Genomic DNA, 23,401 nt, shown 5'->3' on the forward strand with positions numbered 1-23,401 from the left:
ACTTATCCAAGAGGTGCTCCCGTAAAAAAAGATTGTATAACCCTTGGTAGTCCTGAACCTCGCTGCCACGCACCCAACCATCTAGTGCCTTGCGGGCGTAATCAAAGAAATCCACCCAATTTTGCGTGGACAGCTTATGGCTGCCACGGAACTTCTGCCGGTACCTCTCGGGGTTGAGACCAAATTTCTTTAGTAAGGCCTCTTTCATGGGGGCATACCTGACCTGATCCGCCTTGGCTAAATACAAAAGGGTGTCCCTGACATCGGGAGGTATGTAGCGATACAGGCCACCCCCCCAGCTACTCTCAGGTACCCCATGGGCTGTTAAGGCCACCTGGTATGCCTCCAGCCACTTGGCAATATCATCCCCCCTCGTGTAACTGGCAATGACGTCTTTGGGCAAGTAGAATTTCGGCTCCTGTGGAACCTTTGGTACGCTGCCACCATTGTCCTTATTGGACGCATTCAACTGGAGAGCGCGCAGCTCCAGCTCCTTCAGCTGAAGCTTGTGCGCCAGGTTCTTTTCTTCCATTGCCCATCTTCTATTCTCCCTTTCTTGCTCTAACTTGGCTAGCTCCCACTTCAACTGCCTCTCCTCCCTCCTGTCCTCATACTCCTCTGGAGACGCGCTCCTCCTAGACCCTGTCCTACTACTGGCCCCAGAACGTCTCCCTGGTGGCACATTTTCAGACACGTCCACATTGAGCAGGTCTAGTACCTCCTGCGCGCTCTCCTCCTGAGGTGCATCCTGCGCCTCCTGTCGCTCATCCCCTCTCCCCTCTGGGTGGGCCTCTACCCATGCCCTTAAGGCGGTGCGGAGTTCCGGTCCTTTGACCTTCCGCACCCCAGGCACCCCCATCCCCTGCCCGAATTCTCTCAGTTGCCTTACAGTGTACCCCTCGAGGTCGGCTAACCGGAATTCCATCGTGACAGGTGGGGACCTAGATACTAAGGAGAAAAAAAATACTAGGATACGGGTGATAGTGTCAGGCTAACTAGGATTCTACACCCTCAGTCTGGACAGTGGAATTCAATAAGTGCAGCAATAACAGTTGTAGAGCTTAACCACAATAGGCGTCTAATTGCGGCGCCCTCCGCTTCACTGGAGGGTGCTGTATGGTCACAGGTCCTTATCCCACCGCTGCCACCAATGTAGGACCTGGGGTCACCGGGCCCTAAGGGGGTAACGTGACTCGAGCGGTTGGGAACCCGAAGGCTTACGTGTGAAGCAACCATACAGCACACACAACCCCTGAAGCAGGAAGCGCATGCAATAATTGACACCACACAGTATGTTCAATGAAAATCAATCAGTTTATCTAAATCCGGTTGGATTCAAAAGCAGTTCATTAGGTTTCAATTGGCAACACCTGAATACATGTAAATGTCAAGTTCAAAAAGCATTTCATTACATTTCACTGGGCAATACCTGAATACATTAAACCTGGTATGGAACCCAAGCACGCCACCTGGGGATCCTGCGGAGCGTCAAACACAGTGGTTAAACATAGCGCTGCGCGTAGCAACTAAACAGCGTTCAAAATCAGGCATAGGAACATAACGCTACACATAGCAATTGAATAAGGCTTTAAATCAGACCTAGGACCATAGCGCTGCACATAGCCAATTTCTAGCGCGTTAAAACATGGCCTAGCGACATTGCATTGCACAAATGCATTCGAATAGCGCGTTAAAGCAGGCCTACGAGCATAGTGCTGCACACAACATCTGAAAAGCGCTTCACAGCATGACATGGCACATAGCGCTACACATGGCAAATAAATAGCGCCTCACAGCAATGCATAGAACGTGGCGCTACACCTGGCAAACTAATAGCGCCTCAAAGCCGGACATGTAACCCAGCGCTGTACATGGGCCCTCCAGTGGAGTGGTGTCTCCAAATATCAAGAGCGCTTCGGGAGTGGCGCTTCAGCAGAGCCTCTAGTTCCACAACGGGGCCCACAGTATTCTCCGGGAGCCCTTCAGAGGGCGAGAGGTGCTGGGGGCAAGGGTTCTGGGCCAGTACTCCGAGCTTCCCGATGGCAGGCGGGTCAGTTAGGGAGCCCGGCAGGGGCGAGGGGCCCGGGTCGGCCTATTCCCTCGTCGGGGTCAGTGGAGGCCCACCCGGCTTACGGAGCACTTCCCCGGGGGAGGGGCGAGTCCATGGCCTCTCTCCGGCCTTCCGCCCGCCTCCCCCAGGGGTTACCTGATTCTTCGACCCTCGCGGGTCACGGCCGTCTGCTCCGGCACTCGGATCTGGGCAGTGCGCACTTCGGCTCCCTCCCGGCGACGTCCGGGTCGAAGGGGGATGGCGCGGGGCTCCCGAATAGGCCAGACGTGGCCTGGGAGCTCCGCAGGGTTCCAGGGATTTCCTCGCTGCTGCAGAGGTCCGCGCCCGCAGCCGCCAATGGCAGTGCGGTCTGCGGGGGCGCGGCCCAACCAACCAATGGCACTACGGCGGGGGCGGCGTTAGGCAGTCCGCCCCCGTCAGGTGACCTGAGTGCCTGGCTTCGGGCCTACGCGGCCTTCGCTGCCTTCCTGCGGCCTTCTCCGCCCCCGGACCGCGATACCTCGGCTGCGACGGCAGCGGCGGGTCCCCGGGCTTCTCCGCGGGCCCCGGTGATGATGGGGGCAGGCTTCTGGGCCCCGGGCCGCAGCGGTGAGTGCGCCTCGAATCCCCACGCCAGGGGGGGGCTAAAATTAAGGGGTGACGTCGGCGCCCAGCGCCTGTGGCAGGACTGACTAGGGGGGTCCCAGGCAAGGTCGGGGAGCGCAGGGGTCTCAGCGCTAGTACCTGGTTGATCCCCCAGCAGTCCAGCAGTAGTTCTCAGCTTGGAAGTTTCAGCATTCAGTTTCAGCAGTAGCTTTTAGCAATAGGTTTCAGTAGTAAGCTTCAGCAATAGGTTTCAGTAGTAAGCTTCAGTGATAGGTTTCAGTAGTAAGCTTCAGCAATAGGTTTCAGTCACTTAATGGCGCAGATGTCCCTGGCGCCCTTAGGGATTCTGTTCCGTGGGGGGGGGGGGTTGAGTTGGTGACTAGTTCCCTCCTAGTCAAGCTTGGCAGATCGCCCCGGGGTGTCCCTACCGCTGGGCTAGATTAGTGGGTAGTACAGGATCCCTCACTCACCTAAAGGGCAGTGCCTAAACCCTGTCACCTTCAGAGGCATAAGTCCCTGCCTAGGCCCTACCGCCTAAAACTCCTGCGTGGGTTCCCCAGGTCTGCTTTACCCCAACTGACTAGAAAAAGTTCCCTCCCTCTGTTAAGTAGCCCTAGGTCAGGTGACCACCTCCTAAGGCGGCAAAAGTAAAACCCCACCCTTCTTCTAGAAGGTTCCAGCACATTCCAGGAGCTTCCCCACTCTAGGTATAGGACAAAAAAGGCGGGCTGGTGTCGCCACATTGTTGTGGGGTTCCAGCCAGCTCCTGGCAGCTAGGGTGCACTAGAAAGGCCACTCCGCAGTAGCAGGGGCCTGTGGCAGCCATCTTAGGGGAAGGGAGCACCTGCACCTTAACACTGCTTGGCAATGAAAAGGCGCCTGGAGACCTAAGTCCAACACAAACATGAGGGTGGAAAAAATGAGGCACGATCAAAAATACAGGGGAAGACCACCCTAGGGCTGACAGGTCTAACAGAGGGATTGAGTTTTCTGTGACTGACGAGAAGGTGAACTCTATGATGATGGTGAAGAGTCCCTTGGTTTGGTGCGCACTGGTTTCTATCCGGCATGTAAGGAATTCCAGTTTTGTTGCTTTGAGCTGGTGGTGGTAGTTGTTGAGAGTTGAATTTAGGTGACTGTTGGACTTGGCCCTTTTGGCAGGTTCACATCAAAACTTTTTGCATTCCTCCTAACCTTTTCCCTATGTAGTGTTAGTGGTTTTAGGCCTCTGGGCACTTTAGCACTGTGGTCCAGTGTAAAGTGTGTGCGCTCTCTGTGTACCTGTAGGAAGGTTGGCCTGCCCTTCCATAGGAATGCATGGGGGATTCCCTGAGACGTGTGTGTCAGTGGAGTTCCTGTTATGAGAGGAGCTGTGTGGTCAAGTCTGGTATGTATGAAATCGTGAGAATAAATGCTGCGGAATGGTGTGCGCAGATTTATTATTACCACTTTTAGAAGTTGGCATTTCTGTGCGTTATGTGTCTGCCTGCCTGATGTGAATTGCATGTCTGGCTTGTGAGTGACAGGAGCTGAGAGGTATGGGTGGCTCCAGGAGGGGCAGGGTGAGTCAGCGCTGGGCTGAATGGGACACCTGGGTTGGGAGTAGTGGGAGGAGTAATCCTCTGACTCTGAATAGGACTGTGCCCAGGCTGTACAATGCTGGCTCCAGTTCTGATTGGTACCCCCAAGCCCTGTGCTGTGACACAAAGGGAAATGTTAATATAAATATAGGGGCTGTGACCCCATGAATATGTTCAGTTCTGTACTCTGGTGTGCTGATCCTGCTGGGGCCCGGGGGGGATGCCAGGAGGGCTTGACTCCCTGGGCCCTGCATTGCCCCTTCCTCTAAGGACTGATTATTTTTCTGCAGGACCTTTGCCTGCTGCTAGCGCCTCGTGAGTGCTATATTGGATTTTCCTATTTTCCCCAAGGAGGAGCACGAGGGCTCCGCAGCGCTGGGCTGCTCGACTTGATGGGGGGAATCTCGGTGTAAGGGATTCCCCATAATGCCCCAAGCAGCAGGTGCCCACCCCCACTCATTTTGTTATTTAAATGGTGGGTGCCCACCCCACATGGCCGCTTGGTATTTATTTTCAACTATGAGGGAGCCCACCCCTCGCTGCTGCTGCGAAGAGGGAGGTGACCGCGGCCCGCCTGGTTGCGGGCGGGGCCTGTGGACGGAAGCGGAAGAGGCCAGAAGCGTGAGTGGCATTCAAAGACCTACCCCGCGCCGGGACGTGTTGAGGAGGACGGGAGCCTACCCCACCTCCACGAGCTCCGGTGAGAAGCCCGGGGTCCCAGGAGTGGGCCCGGGTGAAGGAGAGAGGCTGCAGGAGCAGGCCGCGACCGAGCGACATCCCAGGCGAGGCTTCCGTGGTTAAGAGGGAGCCCCGCGGGCAGCCACAGTGTGACCAGAGGAAGAGCCAAGTGCCAGCGATGAGAGCGAGGTCCGGAGGAGTCCTGCCCCCAGCCGGTGAGTGGGGCTCCATGGTAGTTCTTTGTGGTATGGTCAGTACAAGGCACAAAGTCTGAGCAGCCCCGTCTGGCAGCGGGCCGCTCCAACGTGAGGGCTGAGAGGTGCCCGGGCCCCATAGAGTTTTTCACCCCAGCTGCCCCGCTCGCAGAGGGCAGCTGCACCGAAGGGGTAATTTCATGCAGAGGACCAAGGGGGTGAGCAGGGGTTATCTTCCGTGTGTAACTCCCTTGCCCTGGCTGGAGTGGTGGATCCTGCCTGGCTTTGGCACAAGCCTTAGCCAACCAGAAATCCCATTTCTAACAGTGACCCTTTCGATGACAAACAAAATGTTGCAACATAGATGAAACTAATTTTCAAAATAATGTGAATAAAACAAGGGCCAAGGTGATTTCGTTTCTTGTCCCCTTATTGTTGAGTCATTCACAACAGAAAGAACACAACTAGATTTATTTTTCCTTTCCACTTTAAAAGCGGCCCAATATAGTTTGTGAATAAAGGCCAAACCGCTCTTTTTTTACATGATTTCTAAACCGGCATTTGCATGTTTTACTTTCAAACCTAAACTGTTTCTGCCTGTTTAAAATCGTTTGACCCACTACAGCCTCTCAGTTGTTGTTTTAATGGAGGTAAACGTTCCTTTTAGTTTCTGCATTTCTGCGTTTCTCTTTGTGTTATAGGCGGCTCATGGGCTGTGGTATGAGAAATTATCCAAAGTGTGTAGAATGCCCAGCCATCTGCCTTTCCTGCGCCAGCCTTCAGCACCATGCCCCTCCCCCGCTGCTTTAGCACGTCATCGTGATCATGATCACTTTCGCTTTCAGAATGATCGCGACGACTTTTGCTTTCACGGCCGCGCGGCGTTACTTTTACTGCCGCGCGGCCAATGCTTGTTTTCTTTAGTTTATTTGATTGTTTTTAAAGCTGCGACTTTGCAAAGGTTTTTAGGTCTCGCTGAGCCAAAGGCTCGAAGAGACATTTTGTATGTGGGCTTTTCAAAGTGCTGCTGGCTGGCCTAACGCTTGCGTTCACGCGATCGTGCACGCGCGCAGCCGGCCGCCAGCAGCACTTTGAAAACTCGTGCGTCATCGCGATCGTGATCACTTTCGCTTTCAGAGCGATCGCGATCACGATGACGCACGCGCACACACAACTCCCGCTTCTCCCCCTCCCCACCACATATTGCGTCTCCAGCCGCTCGCGCGCGGCCAACGCTTGTTTTTACATGACATCGAGTGAGATACATGAAATAACAAAAAAGGAGCACATTTGAATGAGCGGTTTCACACAAACTTGCAATGTGTATTGAACCCCAGCAGAAGTTTAATTCCATTTCAGTAAATAAATGAGAAATTAGTTATTTGAAAAGACGCTTACTTCAGTTTTTGGCAATTGTTTTCCGTGCAATTGACCCAAAAGCATGATCCAGGCGGTTGTGTTAAGAGTAAAAAATATTTTTCAGCAATTATTATTTTTTTTTTGTTGTAGCCTTCGCTTCCTCCTTCGTTTTTTCTCCACCCTCCACTCTCTCAATGCGTTTGCCTTCATCTGCCTCTGAGTCCCGCTGTTCGTTCTCTTCCACTCACCGGCATCGCCCCCTCCTCCTTAGACTGTCCCTTTACACCCCCGCTGCCAGTTCCCTGTGTTATTATCGTGTCCACCTGCACAGGGTGGGGGGAGGGCTTTCATTCTCGCATCCTCTCCAGCTTATGCTGGCTACCTCGCTTCACTCTTTCACCCATCAATGCCTTCTCTCTCCCTCCCACCTCCTTTTAATTATTTTTTTCTCCGAGTCCACCTGCTCCTCTCTCACTCTTTACTTTTCACACACCGCTATTCCTTCTCCCCTCACCCTCTCTGTGACCCCCTCCCTTCTTCTCTCAAGCCTTCCCCTTTCCTCCCTTCGATTCTCTTCCCATTTACCCCCTCCCCATTCGTTTCTCCCCATAAGCCACCCTCTTTTCCCCCTCTCCCCTTCTCATTGGCTCCTGTTGCTCACCCACTTCTGCCCTAGCCCCCACCACCCAATATATGACACACGTGAGTCCCCATCACCTCCCCCCATCTTTGGTTTGCCTCCCACTCCGGCACCACCGAAAAGCGAGGCGCACCCACTCCCCTAAACTTGCATGGTCCCGTAACTGCTTGGAAAGTGCTTCGGGGCTACACGTCTGGCATGAAGCACTATACCAACTTATTCCTCCACGCTCTCTGTGCCCTCCATCCACCGCATGCCCTTGCTGGGAGGCACGAGTGGGGGTTTATTCCTCAAAGGACGAGGCACCCCCCCGACATGACAGAGGGCATCTTCTGGGTCCACGTGAAGGCCTTGGTCGCAACATAAGACACCAAGACAAGGATGGGCAGGAAACAATGTCTGGTGGCGAGTAAAGCCGTCATTGAGAAATCGCTTTTGCCTACTATGTCCCATTGTACATAGCATTCAGCGTGAGAAAGGCCTCAAATTGATGATGATATCAACAGGTAAACGCACAGATGCCACAGTTCTGTGATTGTCGTTAGGTGATCACTGTTGCTGCATACTTAATTTCTGAAGAAATCGGTGTACAATTCAAACCCAGAGTTAGCTTTTCTGGCTGTTTCCTAGACCTCATAGCATTTGAGCTGTAGAAACGTTTGGATTTTTTATGTATTTTTATTTTTTGAAATTTTGCATAGCGCGAACTCGACCCAAAGGTATTGGAGCGCTTTACATGACCATCAGCTATATTACACAAGTTTTTGGGGGTATTTTTGCACAGAAGGAATAATTGATTTGCCCAGAATTACAGGATGTTGAAATGACTGTCGAGACTCGAACCCCGTTCCTCAGGTCCAGAGTCAGGAGATCTGGCTGCAACGCCACAATCATCTCCTACACGCATAATGGGATTTGATAATCTGCATTGATTTGGTGTTTCTGCAAGTTCAGTGCTCTGCAGTGGGTATGGGAAACTCCCAAATAAATTATATAGTGCTTGGAAGCCAGTTGTGTGGCAGTGCTGAGGGGAGTAAAATAGTGCTGGTATGGTAATGGGAAGTCTCTGAAGGTGGTAATCTGGGTGCTCACCCTCTTATGAGGTCTTGCTTAAATAGCAAAGCGCCACCACAGCATCACTGAGCTCCACCACAGCATCCACTCAGGGCCACCACAGCATCACTCACTGTCTCTCAGTGCTGCCTCCGCGTCTCTCAGCGCTGCCTCCGCACCACTCGGTGCCAACTCTGCACCATCTCCGCATCATTCAACGCCACCACAGAGTCTCTCAGCGCTACCACAGCAGCATCACTCAGCACCACATCCGTATCACTCAGCACCACGTCAGCACAGTACCACTACAGCACCATCTCAGCATCCGCAACACCTCCTCATCAGTGCATCACCAGCTCAGCACCACCTCATCACCAGTGCAGTACTATCTCTGCATCGGCATAACACCACCTCCACATCAGTGTATCATCGCCAGTGCAGCCCCACCTCCGCAGCAATTCAGCACCAACACAGCACTACTTCAAAATCAGCACAGCACCACCTCAACATCCGTGCAACACCACCTCAGCATCACCACAGCACCAGCTCTGCATCACTCAGTACCACCTGAGCACCACCTCTGCACCCCCTGAACACCAGTGCAGCACCACCACCTCGACATCACTCCGCATCATCAGTTTCATTCCGCATCGCGTTTGCACCAGTACACCACCACCTCAGCATCACTCAGCACCACCTCAGCCTGCTCTTGGAATTTGGCATCTGATTCTCCCTTAGCGTTTGTCTGCTGCTAGTGTTATAATAGAGGTACTAGTTTGAAACCTTCACCCTCCGATTATTTGTGCCCCCTCAAAAAAAGCTAGAACAAACAACCATTGAAACGGCAGAAACAAGTTGCCAGCATTGCAAGGACAAAAGAAAACTGAGGACATTTTTATTGTAAATACTTTTTCTAATATGGTCATTCAGTTGTACATAAAGCCTTCTTGGTCATATATAAGGTAACAAAAATGCTTCTGACACTTTTATTATAACTTTTCAGCAGCCACACTTCTCTACAGCACAGCTTAAATACATTGGCAAAGTCAATTGCTCTGGCTGAACACTTAAAAGGTCCCAAAGGCGAGACCTATTGGCTATGCCAATGCTTGTTTTTTTTCTCAGGGCGCCTGGACTTTACATCGACGAGGGCTGAAGATGCAGCTGGTGCATCAGTCTTGCCGCTTGCTGTTTCGGGACACCCGTGGCGTAACTTTTCTCCCACGGCGTTACTCGGCTTAAAAGCATTGTCATTGGCTCACTGCTGAGACGTCACTAAGGTGTGAGGTAAGCTCGCATTGGATGCGAGAGTCGCGGCTGCCAGAGCTCAGGCGGCTCCAAGGGCCCAGTCACGGTCCCTGTCCAGCGAGGACTTCTGCAGTGCTCACAAACAATCTCACTCGTTGTTGTGCGCACGCACACACAACCACGCACACACACACACACACACACGTACATTGCCACACAGTCTCTGCCCCTTACACCTGGTTCTGTTTGCCTCTAGTTCTTTCTCAGTTCTCTCTCTCCAACACACAAACATAGAAATTCTCTCTCACCCTGACCCACGCCCTCTCACACAAAAACAGTCTTTCACATGCGTTCTTCTGCATGTCTACACACACGCGCACACGCTCTTTCCCTCTCTCCCATTCTCTTTCACACACACACTTTCACTCTGATGCACACACCCCTACCTCTTTCTTCTTCCACATCGCGCACGCACGCACACACACACACACACACACACACACACACACATACACCCCAGTAGGAGAACATGAGCGAATGGATTTTTCAGCATGTGCTTTAGCTGTAAACTGAGAACATTAACAAGATGCCACAGGGACCTCCTTACCATACACATCTGTATATATTCATTGGTTCCCCCATCTAATTGTCACTGACATGAACTGCTCGTTTGCGTCGTGATGGCAAAAATAAAGTTTCAGAGTGCTGGCGCTTTTAGTCACCGGGAAATGCAGTTCCCATTTTCGTGGTTTGAACATAAATTTTCTCAAATGATAAAGGCTTCCATTTCAGATGACAGACCCCGGTGTCTCACAGTGGATCTGGAAAATAACTTCTTATAGCTTCTCCTCTACCCCCGCCCAGACTGACTGCTTTATTATCTGTACATATAGGGGCCGACATGCTTGCGTTATTGAAAAATGAGTGTGACAAAGAATAATGGATTAAAGAAAAAAGTGATGAAAATGACGTCACTGGCCTTATTATGTCAGCTATGATGTGTTCAATGTTGCCATCAATGATGTAATTTCAGATATAATCAGTGATGTCATGTATGAGGTCATTAGCAGTGCATAACAGAGTGTGAGTTATGGTTCACATATGACATCACAACTGGCACATTTCAGGGGTCTTTAGATTTTGTAACAGAGCCATAACATTATTTAATTGTGCTTTTCGCAGCGAATGCCTTAGGTTATTTCAGATGGAAAGGCTTTTTTTGTCCCATGGTTATTAATTTTCTTCTAACGCCGTGTTTTAAAAGAGAATTTCATAGTTTTTTAAATAAACATTCTTATGAGCTGCTCCCAATGTTGTACCGGTGGTTGTGTGGATGTATGTGGTTGATATATATATTAGGCATGATGGTGAATGATAATGGGTCTGTTTGATGGATGATGCTGCAGCCTACCCCCAGGGCAATAGGTCTCGCATTATAAAAGTGTGAGCAGTTGGCTAATAATAATGCAACACTAGCTATTGGCTTTGTAAATGATAATGGCATTTATTTATGTGTTTGTTTTATAAAATAGATAAAAAAGGCATTGTCATGAACAATGCCAATAAACTTTTACAAATGCAAAACCTATTGCATTGCAAATGCTTGTTTTGTTTTGTCAATAGATAGTCCAAAGCATTTGTGTGACTTGCTGTTTTTTTCTAAATGGGTATAATGTCTTGCACTAAAATTATGACATTGATCGTATGTTTCATTTTCAGACCTTTTTGAAAGGCTGCCTGTGTATTTCCTTTGGACTTTGCGTGCAGTAATGCTGTAACTCCTAATGCGAATAATGTGCGCACACAGTTTTCTCATATTAGGTTACCCACAGTTAATGACATGTGCTCTCCAGCATGTAAATTCATTTGTACAAAATACAATTGTACATCAGTGTGAATGCTAGAATTATTGTTTATCATTTTTGCTACTCATTAAAGTTTATCTCTTATGCTTTTTGTCTAAATTATTTTTCTGCAGGTACAATGAATAGCAACACATGGAGAGGTAAATAATTATCTATGTATGTTCTCCAATATGTTTGCATTGTATAAAGTTCAATGCTACAATAAAAGTCTTAAACACCTCAAACTCTTGTGAAAACAGATTGCCAACCTTCTAAATATATTCTGGGTGTCCGAACTGTGTACAAGGGACTTTTCAACAGTATTAGCTCCTCAATGATGCCATGTGGCGCTATAAAAGGCTCCAACCGTGACTCGGCCACAACCATTGGACGGGATGACAGGGCTGTCATGACTGATGATGATGTATCCAGGTGGGGTAAGCAGGTCTAGGATTGGGGTAGAGTGGTCATTAAGCCAGGATTCCGTGAGGAAATCGATATCTACTTCTTCACTGAGTATAGTTTCAGCAATATCTGTAGCGCGTTGAACTGCTGACCTATAGCATGCATGAGAGACTGCAGGGATTATCATTGGTAGTATGTGATGTTTGAATTGTGGTGCACTGAGCAGGTGGTCTGGGCAAGCAGATCATTCTAAAGATTCTTTACTGGGATTGTGGAGGAAGGTTTATGAATCATATTCTAGTTCTTTATGAGGTAAGAGTCACTGATAGAATCAGCTTCCAGTGCTGAGAGCTCGTGTGGCCTGTGGGACTGATGGCACAAGGGAGTGGAGGGCCAGAGGGTGTGTTATATGGCAGTTATATGGAGAACCTGTGTGGAGAGTGGATTTATAAGTATTCAGGGTGTGCGGGTGGGCTAACTTGGCCTGACTTGCAAGGTCCTGTCTTAGATGCAAGATGCCATTAGCTAGAGAGACAAGTTTTTTCTCCATTCAGGTCAGGAGATGGATAAGTGTATTGTTTCTGGTTCCAACCTTGAGAGTGGTAGGAATCGCATCAAGTCTTGAGTATAGAGAAGGAAGTGCGTTATGCTGGGGGGGGGGGGGGGGGGTGGCCAATGTCAATGGGACTGAAAGTGAAGGTGAACTGAGCAAGCTGAGTAGGGTCTGTATTGGTAAGGAAGGGTGCGTCCACAGGGAGTTCAGTAGACGGTCTGTAGTTGGGGTCTGCGCTGTAAGGTTCGAGTTGCGCATCCACAAGTTTTATAACCGTGTGTTTGCGGATAGGGTGGAAGCAAGTGAAGTCATTCTAGTGGGTATTTGTTGGCAGAGTGTGTTAATGACGGCAGAGCAGCTGCTAAGAGTGTCAAAGGGTGGCACAGAGTTGCATAGCGAGTCAGTGAAGAAAGGAAGGCGGGCTGGTTCTGCGTTAATTGTCCAAGGTGAGGGAGATAGAGAAGTTTGGGACACATGGCCTTGTTGTGTTAATGCAGTGAAAAGTGATGAAAAGTGTCGATCAAAGATGGCGAGGTGACAGTCTTAGGTTTGTATAAGTATGTTCCCTGTTCTGAAAATAGAGATAGTGATTTCACCTCTAGAGGTTCGGGACTGGGGGGACTCGGTGAGTTTTGTTCCATAGGATGTTTTGATTGACTTAGTAACTTGAAGGTGGAGGTTTTTCAGATTTCCACGGTGTTTGGAATAGAAGACAAAGTCAGTTTTCGTATTGCCGTTGCAGCTATTAGTGTTTCCTGGTGTTGTTTCAGTAGTCTGTGTTTGAGAATCTTTTTTGCATTATTGGCGAGATTATTAGGATACCTGATGCTCCATGAGTTGCGTCCATATCTCACAAATGCAGTATCGAGTGGTTTGTGTGGGAACATTGTTCGAGAGTTTTACGTCTGGATACAGTTAAACAGCAATATAAAGGGAAGTAAGGGAGTACCGAGACTTATTTCTTAGAAGGCTAGACAGGGCACTGTGCAGGAGAGGCATTGTATAGTGAGCAGTATGTATGAATATGGCTAGGTTGGTTGAAGGTTAGACAAGGGCGCTGTTGAGGAGCAACGTTATACGGTGAGCAATACATTTGGCAACTTTGAGGCATATGTGAGCTTCAATTGCGAAAGAAGCATATTTCAGTTAAGGAGGTATAGAATATGTACTTCTAAAATAAAACTCAAAAACATCAAATAAGGATAACACACAAAGCATCCAATAAATAGGGATACAAAGAAAAAGTGAATAAGGTAAGCAAATAGTAAATAAGCAAAAAGATTGTGTCGCCTAAAGTACAGTGACATCAAGTGAAGTGGCGTTAAGTGAAGTGGCGTAGCATGAAGTGGGATAGAGTAGTGTGGCGTACAATTGAGTGGTGTAGACTACAGTGTTGTTGACTGCAATGGCATAGAGTAGAGTGGTGTAGAACGGAGGGGGCAAAGAGTGAAGTGGGGTAGAGCACACTGGCATGGATTAGAGTGGCTTAGACTTCAGTGGTGCAAAGTAGAGTGCAGTGGCTTAGTGTGGAAGACAGTAGAGTTGCGTAGAGTGGCACAGAGTGGGGTGGAGTATAGTGACTTGGTTTGGAGTAGCATACAATGGAGTGCTGTAGAGAACAGTGGCTTGGAGTAGAATGACGTACAGTAAAGTTGCAGAGTAAAGTGAAGTATAGTATAGTGGTGAAGCAAGTGCGCTACAGTGAAGTGGCATAGAATCGAGAGTCATGGAGTAGAGTGGGGTACAGTTAAGTGTGGTTGTTAAAGATGGGGGTCTCTAGTGGGCAATGGTTTGCACCTTTGTCCAAGTAGGGACCCTTCCTTGTAGTCAAGATAAGAGAGTTACACTCCTAAAATAACCCCTGATCACCCCCTTGGTAGCTTAGCACGAGCAGTCAGGCTTATCTCAGAGGCAGTATGTAAGGCATTTGCATATAACCAGCATTAATACAGTGAAAACACTACAAAAGGACATCACACCAGTTTAGAAAAATATCCAATATTTTTCTATATCCAACACGAGAATAATTCAACATACAGTACTTAAAAATATATACTTTGCAAGATATCCTTAAAATTGCAGAAATATCTCAAAAACACAGTTCTTCTGAGTCTGTAGTTCCGTCCGGGGCTACCACGATGCTGAAAACAACAGTCTAACAGTTCCAGCCAACTGTATCGGTAAAGGGCCAGCTAAACCTTGGACAGACTCGTGAACAGTACCTTTCTCGTTACGGATGGCACGTTGGTGCGAGCCGGTCGGCGCATCAATCTTGGTTGCATTGCAAAATGGAAGTGGTGCAGGGTGCGGTGCCCTCATGATGCGGTGCAGGCAGCAGCTCGGTGACGATTGTCCTGACAGTGTCGGTGAGACTGAGTCTTACGGTGCGAGGCGGTGCTGGCAGGATGCGGTCCAAGCGACAGAGCCGGTTAGCGGGTGCTGGTGTCGGTCAGCCCAAACTGCTGTGTGGGACAAGGCAGTGCGTCATGAAACTTACGAGCGGTGCCCCCAGCCACGATGCGGTCACGGGTGTCAGCAGGCAGTGACGGCGTATGTGAGACCAGGGTGGCAAAGTGAAGCGAGGTGGTACAGAGTGCGGTGCCCACAGGCCATGGTGCAAGCAGTGACTCAGTGGCTGCAGTCATCGTCGTCGGTGAGACCAGGGTTGGGGTGCGAGATGTGGCGGTGCCATCTGCAGTGCCTTCAGGACACGGAGCCAGTGACGGAGTCGGTTGCTTTTCTATTCTCTGTGGCAACTGAAACAGCAATTCCAGAAGTGGTACTCAGAGGTTGGTGAAGTCTTTGCAGTCCCGGAGACTTCAGAACAGGAGGCAAGCTCTACTTCAAGCCATTTGAGATACTCAGCACAAGTAAAGACAGTTCCGTCCTGTCCTTTCACTGCCCAAGGCAGAAGCAGCAACTGCAGGCCAACCCAACAAAGCAACAACACAGCAAAGGGGCAGTACTCCTCCTGGCAGCTTTTCCAGCTCTTCGTCTTGGCAGGTTCCTTGATTTCAGCGAGTTCTCTGAAGTCTTTTATCTCCATGAGACAACAGGAGGCAAGCTCTACTTCCAGCCCTTGGAGAAAACTCTAGCAGCAGAATGATGAAAGTACAATCCAGTCCTTTCCCTGCCCAAGACAGAACAGAAGCAGCAAGCAGCAGGCCAACACAGCAGAGCATGCAGCAAAGTGGTAGTTCGTCCTGACTGCTTTTCCAGCCCTTCTTCCTGGCAGGTTCCTTAGTTTAGCAGTAATCTAAAGTTCTGGGGTCTAGGCCTCAATATTTATACTCAGTTTCTCTTTGTTCTTTTGTGCCGAGATGGTCTGTGCTCAGCCCAAACCAGTTTTGTCCTCTCTGGTCCAGCTTCCCAGCAGGAGTTGGAGACAGCATTGTCAAAGACAGACAGGGCCTATTCAGGTGCAAAGGAAATCTCTTCCCATCACTCTAAATGCAGACCAGGCCTATTCAGATGCTGGTGAAAACTCCACCTACTACTCTGAATGCAGCCCAGGTCTATTCAGCCCAGCCCTGACTCATTCAGGAAAGGCAGGGCACACATAACCCCCCCCCCAGTGGCTTTCAGAGAATGTACATCACCAGCTCCTGTCTCTGCAAAGCCAGACAGTCACTCCACAAACCAGCAGAGGCACACAGGATGGCTAAGCAAGAAAATACCCGCTTTCTAAAAGTGGTATTTTCAAACACACAATATAAAAATCATCTTTACTAAAAGATGCATTCTTATACTGTGAGTTCAGGCATAATAAACTTCACCTTCTATTGTGTCCCAATGAGAAGTAATATTTATAAGAAGTTATAAATAAACTCCCAGTCTTTCCTATGGAACAGATGGCCTTTCAATGGTGAAAAATGAAATACACTGTATTTCACTACCAGGACATGTCACACACCTCAATATATGTCCTACCTTTCACACACACTACACCCTGCCCACAGGGGTACCTTGGGCCTACCGTAGGGGAGTCTTACATGTAAGAAAAGGCAAGGTTAGGGCCTGGCAAGTGGGTGCACTTGCCAGTTCTACATGGCAGTACCAATCTCCGCACAGACACTGCAGTGGCAGGTCTGAGTTACATTTACAGGCTGCTCATGTGAGTGGAACCGTCAGTGCTGCAGGCCACTAGCAGCATTTGATTTACAGGCCCTGGGAACACACAGTGCACTGTACTAGGGATTTACCAGTAAATCAAATATGCCAATGATCAAAACACAAATCTATAATTCAATTTACACAGAGAGTGTATGCACTTTAGCACTGAATAGCAGTGGTAAAGTGCCCAGAGAACTAAAACTAACAAAAACGAGGCCAAAACCCAAAAAGCAAAAAGTCTGGGGGTAAACCCGCTGTAAAAGCCAAGTATAACAGTGGTTGCATGAAGTAGGGTATAGTAGAGTGACATAAAGTAGCATAGAGTAGAGTGGCATAGAGTAAAGTGGCATAGAGTGAGGTTCCGAAGAGAGCAGTGGCATGGAACAGAGTGGTACAGAGTACAGTAGAGTGGCGTAGAGTGAAATGGGGAAGTGTGAAATGAGGTAGAGTAGAATGGCGCAGAGTAGAGTGGTGTAGAGTGAAGTGGGGTGCAGTGATGTGTGTTAGAGTAGAGTGGCATAGAGTGACGTGAGGTAGAGTAGAGTGGGGTAAAGTGAAGTGGGGTAGAGTAGAGTGGCATAGAGTGGAATGCATTGAGTGGAGTGGTGCAGAGTAGAGTATAGTGTCATATACTGCAGTGGGGTAGAACTGAGGGTTGTAGAGTACAGTGGTGTAGAGTGAAGTGGTGTAGAGTGAAGTGGGGTAGACTGGCAGGGTAGAGGCAAGTGTACTAGAGTGAAGTGGCATAGTGTAGAGAGGCATGGAGTAGAGTGGCATAGAGTAGAGTGGGGTAGAGTGAAGTGGCGTTGAGTGAAGTAGGATAGAGTATACTGACAAATAGTAGAGCGGTATAGAGTGAAGTGGGGTAGAGTACAGTAGCGTAAGATACAGTGGTACAGAGGACAGTAGAGTGGTGTAGAGTGATGTGGGGAATCGTGAAGTGGGGTCGAGTAGAGTGGCGTAATGTAGAGTGATGTAGGGTACAGTGATGTGGGGTAAAGTAGAGTGGCATAGAGGAAAGTGGCATACAGTGAAGTGGCATAGAGTGAAGTGGATTGTGAGGGGCTCCATGAAAAGATTGAAGAGGGGATCGAACAACCCCAAGTGTGACTTTTGTTCGCTTCGAGAGACAGGAGTTGATTTTAATTTGTTGCGAGCGGTGTTGAAGGAAGGAGGTGAACCATTTTAGTACTGTGCCATTGATGCCGGAGCGCATGGTCTCCAGAAGCGCTGGATGACTTACTGTGTGTCGAATGCTGCAGATAGGTCAATAAGGATGAGTAGGCAGGCATCACCTTCATCTAAAGCCTTATGAATATCGTCAGAGACGTTGAGCATAGCTGTTTCCGTGCAACAGCCTTTCCTGAAACCTGATTGAAAGGTGTCGAGGAGGTTGAACTCAATGTGTTTGTTGAGTTGGTGGAGAACGCATTTCTCCAATGTTTTTGCAAGGAATGGGAGGTTGGAGATAGGTCTGAGGTTGTTGAGATCATCAGGGTCGGCCCCTGGTTTTTTGAGAATGGGTGTGATTTGTTCAAGTTGAAGGGAGTCTGGGACACAGCCTGAGGTGAGAGAGGCGTTGATGATTTTTGTCCAGAAAGAGGAAATGGTGTGGTTAAGTTCTTTTATGATTGTGGATAGGATGGGGTCCATGGTGTGGGAGGAAGGTTTTAGGTTAGAAATTATACTTAAAACCTCATTTTCCGACATTAGCTCAAAGTCGGACCAATGCGCATTGTTTTTCAGCTGGAGGTCAGACCTGATTGTCCTTGGTAAGAACTCTTTCTGAATTGTCAGGGGTGGTTAGAGTGGGGCAGGTTAAGAGGGAAGGAGGGTTAGAGGTTTAGATGAAGGATTGATCAATTTTCGAGACTTTATTAGTGAAGAAGGTGACAATTTCTTCACAACGTTCATTGGTGGCTTTGATTTCTTGAGAGGGAGTGCAGTTAGTTTGGCTTTTGACAATGTTGAAGAGTTCTCTTGGTCTGTTTTTAGCCAGATCTAGTTGGCTGCGGAAGAAAGACGCCTTTTCACTAAAAATGTGTTTTTTGTATGCTTGCCGAGCAGATCTAAGTTGCGCTAGGTGTAAGGTCGAGGGGTTTAGTCTCTAAGACCTTTCCGTATGTCTGAGTTGACGCTTTTCCTAATTCAGATCCACGTTAAACCAGGGTTTAGATTTGGTTCGCCTCAATTGTTTGAGTTTGAGAGGAGCTACTTGGTCTAGAACCTCTGTCATTTTTTAGTTAAAGTGTGTAGTGAGGTCATCGGCCGTCGATGATGAGGGTTGGAGTTGAAGATGGACATGAATCCTGGATTCAAGTTTGGATAAAGGGATTGCTTTGATATTTCTGGTCCAGTGTTTAGGTTTGTCATCACTAATAGGTTGGTGGAAGACAAGTGCATCAATCTTGAACAGAATGAGGTGGTGGTCGGACCAATCAATGGGAGAAATCGCTCTCAGAGAGACCAGAGCATTGTTGGTAATGATCGCATCCAGTGTTGCACCTTAGATGTGAGTTGGTTTGTTGCAGAGTTGTTTGAGGTTATATATTTCAAGTAGGTTGGATAAGTTCTGGGCAGTGGAGTCTTCTTCGTTCCAGTGGATATTGAGATCACCCAGGAATACGTCTTTAGTGTCTGTCATGGAAAACCGTGATATTAGGTCTGTTAGTTCTTCAGGGAAAAGGGTACGCTCTCCAGGAGGATGGTAGATGGTGTGGAATTTGATGGGTGCGGTGCCCTTGGCAGTGAGTTCGATACCCAGGTATTCAAACGATAGGTATTCTGCAGGTTTAAGTTTGGTAATCTGTATTCCTGCCTTGTGGATGATGGCTAGTCCTCCCCCGTTTTGATCGGTCTGTCTTGTCTGATGATGGTGTACCCTGGAGGGGTGAGAATGTCAAGAATGGGGGTGGAGTGGACATTGAGCCAGGATTCCGTGAGGAAAGCGATGTCAATTTCTTCAGCGAGTAGAGCTTCAGCAATGTCTGTGGCGTGTTGTACTGCTGATCTGCAGTTGAGGAGCATGCAAGAGAGGACGGGGAGCCTTGATGATGGGGGGAGTGAGGTGGATAGAGGAGTATTGAGCAGGAGGTCTAGGCAAGTGGACATTTTTAGGGATTCTGTTAGTGCCGATAATAACGGGGATGGGGAAAGGGGCTGACTTCTGGCTCAAAGCGAGGTAAGAGTCGTTGATCTCATCAGGTTTTGTTATCAAAAAGGGTTGGCGATCCCAGTTGGGTCAAACTGCCTGACTCGCTGACAGACTGGAGGGGCGAGGGGTGCACTGAGGGGCCATGGGAGCGGTATTGAGTGGGGTTGGAGGAAATCTACCCGGGGAGAGGGAGCACGGCGGCTTGGTCCTTTTGAGAAGATCTTGTTGTAAGTATAGGAGATCAGCAGCAAGGGAGTTAATTTTCAGCTCCTTTCTGTTCAGTTGCTGTGCTATAGAGCTGAAAAGGTTTAAGGTTTTAGGCAGGGGCCGAGAATGACTTGGGTCTTTGGAGGGAGAGTGAACAGGGGTCGGGGATTGGACAGAGTCAGTGGGGTTAGGAGAGGGGAGAGGTTGGATGCGGGGAGCCGGATTAGTAATGCTCCCATTCAAGGAGTTCAAAGGAGGAGTAGAGGGTCTACTGTCCCAGTGAGGAGGGAGAGAAATTCTATGTAAGAAGTCAGATTTCCGGGGAATGTCAATGAGATTAGCGGTGGAGACAGGTTGTGTATGTGGGTGTGTGACAGCGGAGGGGGAGCATGTAGTGATATTAGGGGGGAATGAGTTTATAGGATTGGTGACGACGTTGGCCATGGGGATGTCACGGGGGTTAACAGTGAGGTAATCGGTGGAGACCGGTTGTGTCTGTGGATGTGGGACATCGGAGGGGGAGTGTGCAGTGGTAGTAGGGGGGAGAGTGACCACTGGATTGGAGATGACGTTGGACATGGGGGGAAGTAAGGGTCGGGGAAAAGGGTCTGTGTTGGAGGAAGAGGTAGTTTGTGAGGGAGTGCCTGTGGGGATTATGGTTGCGGGAGGGCAGAGGTTAGAGTCCGAGCTGTGGTGTTTGTTAATAGTGAGTTTGTTGTTCCTGGTGTGTTCAGTAGATGTAATAGTTGTGGGTGTTTGGCGGCGGAGAGTAGGGATAGGGGTAGTGTGATTATAGTGAGTGATGGTGGATGTCCATGAGTTGAAGAGAGGTTCTTTAGGGCAGGGAGATGGGATCAGTTCCACGTTATTAGTAAGGGTGATGGTGGGTTGGGGAGATATGGTTTGACGTCTCAGTTGAGTTAACTAGGAAAGAAGTGTTGGGAAGTAGCGGTCAAAAGTGGTGAGGTGCGGGTCGGTGGCCTGTATGAGAATGGTCCCAGTTCTGTAGATGGGGATGGTGAGTTCCCCTTTGAAGGTCGGGGAGATGGTGGTGGAGATTTTTTCACCATAGGGAGTGATTACTGACTTGGCGACTTGAAGGTGATGAGAGAAGGTGGTTTTCCATTTAGCCGGGTGATTTGTGTAGAAAATGAAGTCCTTTCTATCGGACTACCTGGTCGCCACTTTTTGTGCGATCTGAAGCCTGTTGATGTGTTGTTTTTGGGCATTAAGATAAAGGCTGTTGCAGTAATCCAGGTGTACCATAACAAGTGCCGTGACCACCGTCCTGAGACTTCCTTCTGAAAGATAAGGCTTTATTTTCCTTTTAATTCTAAGAATCAGAAAACAGGCTGACACCACTGTGCTTATGTGGTCACTCTATGTAACTTTATTATCCACTGACACCCCCAGATTTTTTGCTTTCCCGGTGGGAGCAGGGCAAATACCCAAATGTCCAGAGTCTAGAGACATTGCCCGTGGTGTATTTCTAGTTCTTATCTGTACCTAGTTGTTCGTTTTCAATAGGATGGGGATTCAAGTTCATATTTATTTTTCTAATTTTCAGATTTCTCCGGCTGCGCTGAAGGAAGCTGTGAGCCCCTGAGGATCATCCTGGTGGGAAAAACTGGCACCGGAAAGAGCGCCGTCGGTAACACCCTCTTGGAGAGAGATGCGTTTGAGTCCGGACCCTCACCAGTGTCAGTGACCGCAGAGTGTCAGAGGGAGATGGGTGAGCTCCACGGGAGACGCCTCGCGGTCGTGGACACCCCTGGATTCTTCGACACCGCCCTCAGTAATCTGAAAATCATTAAAGAGATTGTCCGGTGCGCGGTGCTCGGCGTCCCGGGGCCTCACGCCATAGTGGTGGTCCTGCAGGCGGGGCGGTTCACCGATGAAGAAGGGATGGCGGTGCAAATAATTCAATATTTATTCGGGAAAGGGGCGGAGCGCTACATGATCCTGCTGTTTACGCGGGGAGACGACTTATCAGAACCAATAGAATCCTTTATTGGGAAGGCAGAGGGAAAACTTAGAGGGTTAATCGATGCCTCAGGGAGGCGGTACCTGGCTTTCAACAACCAGGGCACCGAACGAGAAAAGGAGGAGCAGCGGGGGCAGCTGATCGGCATGATTGACAGGATGGTGACTGAGAACGGGGGGTGCAGCTTCCAGCATAAAATGTACAAGGAGGCCGAGAAGGCCTTCAGGAAGAAAGAGACGGAGATTCTGCGCAGACTCCAAGAAGAGCAAAAAATACAGATACAAAGAATAAAGGATGAAGAACAACAAGAAATGAAACGGATACAAGAGGCAAACCGTGGGGCAATAACAAGTCAACAGGTGGAGAAAGTTCGCGAAGAAACACAGCGGAGATTGGAAATTAATGAAAAGGAATTGGAAGAAAAACGTAATAAAGTTCCAAAGACGGTCGAGGACGCCATGCTCGCTGAGATAGAAACAAGTTTTTTGGAGGCAGTTGCTGCAGGAGCTCGTAAGGGGGCAGTCGTGGGTGCAGCCTTGGGGGGCTCAGTTGGCGCTCGTTTTTATTTTTCAGATGAGGTGCAGGCTGTTGTTGGAGGAGTCATTGGAGAAGGCGTGGGAGTGATTGCCGGCGCTGCTGCTGCAGCCTTTCGACATGTGTTTCAATCATAGAACTGTTTAGAATTCTGATTGATTATGTTACACTGAAGTTTTATGAATGTACTGTGAAATATACAAAACCAAACTTTATTGATTCAATTCGCAGTCCAGACAAAACAAACCAGAAGTCAGCATGGTGGCAAGAAGCAGAAGAAAACAAGCATTGGCATATCCAATAGGTCTCGCCTTTGGGACCTTGTAAGTGTTTAGCCAGAGCTATTGGCTTTGTCAATGTCTTTAAGCTATGTTGTAGAGCAGTGTCGATGCTGTGCACCATGTTGAAAAGTTATAATAAAAAAGTGTTCTAAGCAATTTTGTCACCTTATATATAACCAAGAAGACATTATGTACAACTGAACGACCCTATTAAAAAATAATTACCATAAAAATTTGAAATGTTAGGTAAATGTGAAGGAGTTAGAAATCGGAGGCTAAACGTTAAGTTGGTATCTTCAGCTTGATCTGCCGGAGCAGCGCAATTGCAACAAACCGGGTCTAACGTGGATGCTTTGGTAGCCTTAAGTGAAGTACTGGCGAGCACCAAAAAAATGAACATGCATTAAGAGCAAAAAAGACAACGAGATATGCTCAAATCTAGCATATCATTTCTTTTAGAAATGAAAGCAAATATTGCAAAGATTCCCATTAAAAAGGAAAGCTCTAAATTTTGTATTGTTTGTTATTCAAATAAAATATTTTGGAACTTGTGTAATTGTTTGACGTATACTTGTTTCCATATTTTTGTACTGTTTTGATAATTAAATCAAACAGATTGCTTAGGTGGCGGTCCCTGGGTTGAGGGGTCCCACCTTGAAGTACTGACTCTGGAGGGTGGCACAGATGTCAAAAATATAGGAACTGCTGCTCAAATTAACATCCTGGTTTCAAACTTGTGTCTTTTAGTCATCATTTATTTGACACAATTTCTGAACTCCCATGTACTAAGGCAGGTGGCACAAAGCTTCTAACCAGAAACTGAGCAATTATAAAAGTAGAATATTTTGATTTTTTTAAACATCTCCCTATTCCCGTCCCTTGCTGTGTAATTGTGAAAGTCCTAACTGCGGCAGATAA

The 23,401-nt window shown here is 48.4% G+C and overlaps 1 protein-coding gene across 1 annotated transcript in view; it reads left to right on the forward strand.

Annotated features, from left to right (window-relative positions):
- The window catches only part of LOC146829956 (GTPase IMAP family member 8-like), a 318,652-nt gene extending 295,687 nt beyond the window's left edge, over positions 1-22,965 (forward strand). The window contains exons 5-6 of the mRNA XM_085606067.1: positions 11,387-11,413; positions 21,252-22,965. Of these exons, the coding sequence (XP_085462193.1) occupies positions 11,387-11,413; positions 21,252-22,339 (1,115 nt within the window). The 3' untranslated portion in view covers positions 22,340-22,965. The remainder of the gene's footprint in view (positions 1-11,386; positions 11,414-21,251) is intronic.
- Positions 22,966-23,401: the final 436 nt, after the last annotated feature.

This window comes from Triturus cristatus, chromosome 5_1, assembly GCF_964204655.1.
Source record: "Triturus cristatus chromosome 5_1, aTriCri1.1, whole genome shotgun sequence".
NCBI lineage: Eukaryota > Metazoa > Chordata > Amphibia > Caudata > Salamandridae > Triturus > Triturus cristatus.